This window comes from Sinocyclocheilus grahami, unplaced genomic scaffold (genome assembly GCF_001515645.1).
Source record: "Sinocyclocheilus grahami isolate Dianchi unplaced genomic scaffold, SAMN03320097.WGS_v1.1 scaffold1043.1, whole genome shotgun sequence".
NCBI classification, from domain to species: Eukaryota; Metazoa; Chordata; class Actinopteri; order Cypriniformes; family Cyprinidae; genus Sinocyclocheilus; species Sinocyclocheilus grahami.
In genome coordinates this window covers 235,076-243,572 of record NW_015506222.1, presented here as the reverse complement: position 1 = coordinate 243,572, position 8,497 = coordinate 235,076, and the positions used below count along the sequence as shown (strand labels likewise).

Below are 8,497 nucleotides of genomic sequence, written 5' to 3'. Positions count from 1 at the left end.
GGCAGGGAGAACCGTGCCTCCCCTCCCAGGTCTGTAGGTACTCGACTGGCCAGTGATGCCTATACGACCGGTGGAGAAGCTGCCTCCACCTTACACGCTACGGCGTGATTGCAAGTGCACCAGGCCAAGGCACTGAGGGACTTGCACGAGGGTGGTCACGACCCGGAAGTTCAGAGAGAACTCCGAACCGCAGCGGACCTCGCGTCACGAGCGACGAAGGTTACGGCGCGGTCTCAGGGTCGTGCGATGTCCACTATGGTGGTCCGGGAGCGGCAATTCTGGCTGTGACGATCCCAATTCGTCGGTCCTCCGATGTGACGTCGAGAGTGACCGACTGAAAGGGAACATCTCGGTTACGTATGTAACCCTCATTCCCTGAAGGAGGGAACGGAGACGTCACGTCCCGTCGCCACAGCTCCTGTACCACTGCTGAGCGGCCGGGTCACCGGCTCGGCTCCTCAGCGAAAAGCTGAATATGCGCTGCACCTGCTGCCTACTTATACTCATGCTGTGATCAGCAGCAACTGGATGCAATAATCGCATGCCAATGTGCATTACACTCGAAGTAGATTGGTCCCTCTAAGCGAGATCCCAATTCGTCGGTCCTCCGACGTGACATCTCCGTTCCCTCCTTCAGGGAACGAGGGTTACATACATAACCGAGACGTTCTCCTTCAAGTGAAAAAGTGTGTCTACTTTTAAATCTTCAGAAGCAGACTCTAGACCTACTTCTTTCAGCAGCTGTTGTTGTATTAAAACCAAATTGCTGTTGATGATTTCATATTTTTTTTAATTTTTAGCTTGTTTATTTCCACGAGATTACATTGTATCTTTATTAGCTGTAATTTACTAGTAGCACTTTGCCATCAGTTGATCCTATTTGAAATGTGATGCTAAAGCATTTTCATTTTCTAAATGCCTTAAATACCTCAAAAACAAGAGAAGCACATGAGAATACAAATAAACAGCACAACTATAACAGTTTGACTACTAAAATGCAATTAAAAGTATTTTTCTTTCTTTTTTTCTTTTTTTGGGGGTGGGGGTCCTCACAGTAGACTTTTTTGTCTGTTGATGTTTTTCAAATTCAAACACAAAAGCAACTTTCACTGCTAAATTACACTCTTGAAAAAGAAAGTAGCTGAACTGAGAAAATGTTAGAACTAGCTGACTTTTTCAATGGTGTCCTTTACAGCCGTGTTATGTGGAGATCCAGGCACCCCTGCAGAGGGCTTCATAGAGGGCCGGCAGTTCACCTACAAATCAGAGGTGTCATTCTACTGCAGACCTCCATTCCTGCTGGTGGGCTCCTCAAGAAGAGTTTGTGAGGCATACGGTTCATGGAGTGGAATACAGCCTTCTTGCATTGGTGATCCACTATGTAGCTTGGAAAAAAGCAACGCAATTCCATTGCCATGTGATACATGCACACATATTTATCTATTTAAATAAATTATTCTAAAAGGTGTGAATGTCTTTTTATAGATCCAACCAACAATGCATGTAAGGATCCCGGAACCCCAGCATATGGAATTCCAGTCCAGGCTCAGGGATTTGAGGTGAGAGCAAATGACATCCAATCATTTCTTGTCCTTTAGTTGAGTAAATAACAGGTTGTGTTTCTTTAGTTTCAGGGTTTCAGTCTCAATAAAGTAATTCTCTTCTTTCAGGTTGGAAGTAAAATTTTCTTCAGATGTCGGAAAAACTATCACATCCTCGGCTCAACAACGAGAACATGTTTAGAAAATTTAACATGGAGTGGGATGCAACCAGAGTGTGTTGGTAAGCATCGATATATACAGATTCTGTTCCAAAAGCTAGTGAGCTGCCCATGCTGGCAGCATCATAGTGCCTTGAGTGTGAAAGCTGTTCTGAGAAACCTTCTTTTGGACAAATTCTAAATTAACATTGCATGTATCCGTTGCACAGAAGGCAATACCAGGTTGCATTGTGACCAGTGTTGGGCAGTAACGCATTACTTAGTAACGCTTTGCTGTAATTTGATTACTTTTTTAGTTACGGAGTAATTTAACACGTTATAATTTTCAAAGTAGTAATTAGAGTATAGTTACAAGCCGAGGTTACTGCCGTGTTACATTGCTGACAGAATGCAGTGTTTTATAATCTAGAGATTGTAAAAAGGATGTAGCTCACACACTGTCGAGTCAAGTGCCAGTGGATTCGAGACCTGCTCCCGTGAGACCCGACGCAACAGAGTGCGGCACGGGACAAGATGGGCGAGTGCTGGTGCGGGCGAGTAGACACTCGTGTGTGTGCGGGATGCGGGAGAATAAAATGATTCATTGGACTCCCGCAAAATAGAAATATCTAAACATAAAATATCTAAAACAAATAAATTGTTATTCATCTATTGCACAAAAGCAACATGAACTAATATAAAATATAAACGATTAACAGGTGCACGCGTATGCAGATTTTCTATTTAGGCTATAACACGTGTTTGCAGAGTTGAGCAAAGCAGTGCTGAAATTTACGTGCTCACGAATCCTCTCATTATAACACACGAATTGGAGACATTATGAACGATTCATTATGCATATATTTAGTGTTATAACAGAGATTTGTGAGATTGCAATGAACTGAGATGTCTTTTAGAGATTATAAATGCAGCACATATCAGCTGTTAATTAGTACTTATAAAGCACATATTAATGCCTTATTCTACGTGAACATATTTTAGATCCCTTAATCCTACCCCATTCCTAAACTTAACAACTACCTTACTAACTATCAATAAGCAGCAAATTAGGAGTTTTCTGAGGCAAAAGTCATAGTTGGTAGTTAGTTAACAATGAGAATTGGACCTTAATATATATATATATATATATATGCCATCTCCATTTACTGTTGGCGACCAGAAAATTTAGTCTAAAAACAGAATTAGAGTATCACAGTGTTAGCTTAGCAACATGCTAACAGCAAACTCTATTGAAATCAGTTGGGAGTGAGATCTGATATGCGCTACATGTGAAGAGCACTATTTGCTGCCTAAGTAGGGCACTTATGAAGTTCCATTTCACTTAGCATACTGCCTCAAACGGAAGTTTCCCGTGTAGGCGTCTGACAGCAAATCAGTTCCTTAGGTTTTGGAACACAGCCATAGCATTAAATCAGAAACAAGGTTTCATCAGTGTGTGACTGATGATGTACTATCAAGAAAACAAAGTAGGTGAGGAGAGAGAGAGAGATCTTTACACAGGAAATTACTGCAGAAGGGCATTGTTTGAAGAAGTACAGATTACTTTAGTGTAATGACGGCTGAGGGTGCTGATGTTAAAGATGCTGACAGCTTAGCAGAGAGAGGTTTGCTCTTGCAAATCTACTTTTTGATAGAAGTTCTCTGAGCAGTGTCATGCAATTGATCCTTGCTACTGTCCCAGTGATGATCCTCTAAGCTCTATGTGTGAATTCCACGTTGTGATGCTTTTGTGTTGCAATGATTGCTGCAAGAGGAACATGTGGCCAAAAGAATTAAAGTCAGCTGAGTTTAAACAGCTTGTACATACATTTGAGATACATGGACCACTTTGACAGAGCGCCCCACCAAATCCTTAGGGCGTCTCGCCTGTGTAAAGCAGTCAAACTGTCAGAAGCTGAGAAGCAGTGAGAATTGAGTTGACGAAAAGTGAGGTGTGAGGACATGGCTCATATATTATGGAAGATAGCAGCACTCAAGGCATGTCCCAGAACGTTTCTCTCAGGGATGTGGCTTTATCTCGACTGTTCTGTAGTATGCAGCTGAAACTCCACTCTAAATATTTCTGATATTGCTTTTATTGCGATTCTCTACTTATTTAGGGATACTCTGGTCAGGATTTTTAAAGCAGCAACATTGGTTCGAATTATAAAACTATTCTAAGTATATCCAACCTCACCCGGATACATGCAGTACACTCATGTTAAGCTGTGTACTATATGGCATATCTCAACTGCTTGATTGTTTATATTGTCACAAAATGTAAACTATATTATCGACCAACAGTATATTAAGAGTTATAGTATTTCCATCTTTACCTACGTATCTGTATCTTATACAGCTATGCATACCAATGTATATGCTACTGTGTGTATATACTGTATATGCTATATGCTTCAAATCTCAACTGCTGGATTGCGTGTATCTTTGCAAAATCTAAACAATTTTATTATCCAGCACTAATATGCTAAATGTCACTACAAGTCATGAAGGTATTCATAATGTCTAAAAACATTGTGATTTTCTGTAACGCTTATTTGAAGCAATGTTTATTGTGAAAAGCGCTTAAACTGACTTGACTTGGCTCAAGTAGTGGCATGATTTTAGGCCAGAACAATTCGTTTGTCCATTAAGGGGTTGAGTATTTTTTTTATATTCAACTTGTCTAATAATGCAAGGTGGCCAAATCAGGTTTGTTACAGTAACAATAGGTGTCATTTGTGGGTGGGACGTGTGGGGTATATTCCCACCACTTTTTGCTAAAGTCCATTTTGTTCTTACCATTTTTTAAAAGTAGCTGCAAAAGGCATGTTTAGTAGATCCATCATTCTTAATTTAATTCATAGATGTAGCAAGTAACACATTTGTAACAAGTAACATATCATCATGGATGTGATGTGCAAACCGTGCAATGGATGTATGAGGAGCTATAAAAATAATGGCATAAAAAATAAATAGCTACAGTCTCTGGACCACGTATATGTTATTTTATTTGTGTTATCAAAGTAATGAAATAAACAAAAAAAGCTTTCATTTACACTCATTTAGAGTAAATATTTCACTCTCATGGAGGTAAGCAAACTAATGACATGTAATCATTATCCAGAAGTAAAAAAAAAAATGCATGAATTTCAGCTGTAAATAACATATCTGTAGTTTATGCGTCCTAATATCAGTAGTGATGTTCTAATATATCCACCTTAGTTCAAATAAGCCTTATGCTTATATATATATATATATATATATATATATATATAATTTTTTTTTTTAATTATTCTTTCTATGTTGCAAAATACATAATAATAATAATAATTATTATAATAAATTACATAAACATTACTGAACATAATACTAATGAAAGACAAGCAATTTAAAAAAAAATTCAGCTTCTTGATATTTGTGAAAATTAAATTAATAAAATTATGATAGGGTCTTATTATGTTTTTCATATAGAAGAGATATAGAGGGGGGGAAAGTTAACACTTTATTTGATGCTCCATTTTAGACATTTTACCTGCAAAGTAACTTTGCAACTATATGTCAAGGCTGTCTGCTTAATAATTGCTAACAATTTATTTTGATGGCCACATTCTACTGACTATAAGTAACTTTCCAAGTACGTCAACTTATTCTACTAACCCTAACAGTAATGACTAATATTCTACTAATACTCTAATGAGAGTTAGCGGACATGTACTTTAGTTGGCATGTCATTACAAAGTTACTTAAAGGTAGTAGAATGATGTCTAAAGTGAACTATCAAAATGTGTACCCAAAAAAAAAAAACTTATTAAAAGAAAGAAAGATGGCATGAAAGTAGTACTTAAGTCTGACCATTAGGCTCATTTACTCAGAATCACCAAAATACTTGCGTTCATGGAATTGCCCATTGGAAGTAATATTGGCTCCAATCTATGGTTGATCAGTTGGAACATCACTAATTGTTTTCTTTCTCTTTCACTTTTCAGCACATGCCTGTAGACAGCCTGAGACGCCATCTCATGTAGACGTGAAGGCTATAGACCTACCTACTCTAGGTTACACACTCATGTATACATGCCAAGATAGTTTCTACTTATCTGGAGGATCAGAGCACAGGACTTGCAAAGCAGATGGAAGGTGGTCAGGCAAACCTCCAGTCTGCAAAGGTACTGAAACAACTGGGCTAGTTTAGGTATGGGGTAGGATTAAGGGATGTAAAATATAGTCATGAAGAATAATGCATTAATATGTGCTTTATAAGTGCTAATAAACGGCCAATATGCTAGTAATGTGCATGCTAGTTAATAGTGAGAATTGGTCCCTAAACTAATGTGTTACCATATTTTTACCATTTAAGACTAAATATAAAGACAGAATAGCAGTGTCTGTATTTATAAATGTATGAAAGGTATTCATGTCTGTCAAACTGTTGTAGAAGTGACTCATTCTCAGAAAAACTACAGCAAGAAACTTTGATTAACTGTCATTACCATTGTACAGGTTGTATCCACAAATGTCAAACGATCAATTATTTGCTCTATTTTCTAGTTGGACCAAAAATAAACAGCAAATCAAATGAGGATCCAGACCTGCTGAAAAACAAGATTCGTGGTATAAAAACTTTCAAGTTCCCCTTAAATGATCCATTTTGCTGTCATCAAAAATAAACTTGGCCTACATGAAGTTGAACTATGGTCATTGGAAATAATGGGCCTGTAATGTTGCATTTCTGAAAATGTTATTTTTAAAATGTCAGCGTAACAAAGATAAAGGTGAAGTGTGATTATTTTCGGTGTTAAAATGACTGCCTATCCCGCTTTGACTGGCAAAGACCAACTATTTGTAAACCTTTCATAGGTGTTGTAGTGTTTGGGAAACCGGTTTAAAAATTATTTTTGCAATTCCATTTAGTGCTGCTATTAGGGCAGAAATGACATATTTCACCTTTAATGTTTAGCAGTGTCCAAAAGTTTTTGGACACTTATAATACTCTGCTTTTCTCAGAACTAACTTCACTTTTCTTCACAATTGGTTTTAGTCAATTAAATCAAGGGTTAAGTCAATTAAATCAACTAATGCATTTACCAGTATGAAGTTTATCACATTCTTGTTCCACTAATATCTAAAATCCAAACATAAAGTGTCTACATTTTTATGTATTTATTTTTAACAACATACAACTACAACATAAAAAAATAACAAATTATTTGTTCAACCCAACCCAAGGAATAATAATGTGCATTTGATCAGATATAACTGCAGTACAAGATTATGAGATGCATTTTGTGAATGCTTGGCCAAAGATATGTGTCTTTAATCTAGATTTAAACAGAGAGAGTGTGTCTGAACCCCAAACGTTATCAGGAAGGCTATTCCAGAGTTTGGGAGCCAAATGCGAAAAAGCTCTACCTTCTTGTAATGTATTTCATTTAATTACATAGATGTAGGAATAATTACTGTATGTGTTGTGTTTAGTTCCTGCAGATGTGTTCTCTTTGAACTCTGGTTGGGCTGGATTCTATGAGTATCTGGGAAAGAGACAGGCTGCCACGGTAACAGTCAGTGCATTCAATGCCACCACCAGCCGGGTCAACGTCACTCTTCTGGAGCAGAGCGGGGTGCACATCAAACTCTCTGGTACGTTGGAGTTTTCTGCCAGGTTTTGCCACCATGTTCATTGAAGACACTAGGATTGGGTAATATGATGGATATATTGTACGACAAAACATTTGTCAGTCGGTAGAAATTTTGCTATATTGTTTATATCTGTAAATATATCCACACAGATGTCAGTGGTCAGGACTACTTTAGGTGATTTTAGGTTACACTTGAGCACAGTGAGAAACATGGACTAATGTGTGAATGTAAAGAGGAATGAAGAATGCTATTAAGGAGTGTTGATAGAGTTATTTGTTGGTGAGTATAGAAATGAACTGATATGCGGTCAGCTGCTACGGTAACAAGATGACGTTCCATTGATCCAATTGTTGTCTTCTTTGAACATATTTAGGAGTCTGCGCTTACGTATTAAACATGCTGAAAGAGAAGGATTTTTTTACTTTGGGAGATGCAGAGTGAATAATTGAATTAGCATTGCTTCTTATTTCTTCAGTGCTGAGATTACATCCAATTTCTCACATGAATTGAACAGGCTTGATAGCTATGGATGCTTTCCACATTTACCAAATATGTTTTCCTTTGCCCCACTTCCTAGTCCTAGACCAAAAAATAAACAGAAAAGCATTACAAATGCAGGTTTATAAAATAAATTCCAGATGATGGATATTGTGGGTTATTTCAGTTAATTATTTCCTTATAATGTTTCTTCTTCTTCTCCTTCTTCTTTTTTTCTTATTGGGTTATTTTGCAGGAACTTACAAGAAAGAAGAAAATCATCTATTATTAAAAGTTTACCAGATAAGAGGCCCAACAGAACAATATTTTAGCAAATTCAAAAACGATAACTGGGCAATGGATGGATATGTGAGTAGTACAAAAGTGGTAATAATAAGTTAATAAAGCATTGCATTTTAAACGGTTATGTGATTTCCAATATTGCATTGCAGAAAACAAAAATATATATTACCTTTATCTTTGACAATCTAGTAAGATTTTTGAAAGGCATTTTAGGCAAAATAGGGCTATATATGAAAAAGTGTTTTCCTGTTATACCTGTTTATTCTTTATATAGGTTACTGCAGAAACGGAGAAAAAAATGTTTGTTTACCAAGGGCACATTCACAGCAAGGATTTTGGGAAGTTTCAGTTAACAAGACAAGGTACATAGATACATTATAT

The 8,497-nt window shown here is 37.2% G+C and overlaps 1 protein-coding gene across 1 annotated transcript in view; it reads left to right on the top strand.

The window, feature by feature from the left end:
• LOC107566061 (CUB and sushi domain-containing protein 1-like) overlaps window positions 1-8,497 on the top strand; it is a 139,073-nt gene that overhangs the window by 126,015 nt on the left and 4,561 nt on the right. The window contains exons 40-47 of the mRNA XM_016251436.1: window positions 1,196-1,369; window positions 1,486-1,559; window positions 1,671-1,782; window positions 5,686-5,865; window positions 6,248-6,310; window positions 7,175-7,336; window positions 8,070-8,182; window positions 8,391-8,478. Coding sequence (XP_016106922.1) covers window positions 1,196-1,369; window positions 1,486-1,559; window positions 1,671-1,782; window positions 5,686-5,865; window positions 6,248-6,310; window positions 7,175-7,336; window positions 8,070-8,182; window positions 8,391-8,478 — 966 coding nt within the window. The remainder of the gene's footprint in view (window positions 1-1,195; window positions 1,370-1,485; window positions 1,560-1,670; window positions 1,783-5,685; window positions 5,866-6,247; window positions 6,311-7,174; window positions 7,337-8,069; window positions 8,183-8,390; window positions 8,479-8,497) is intronic.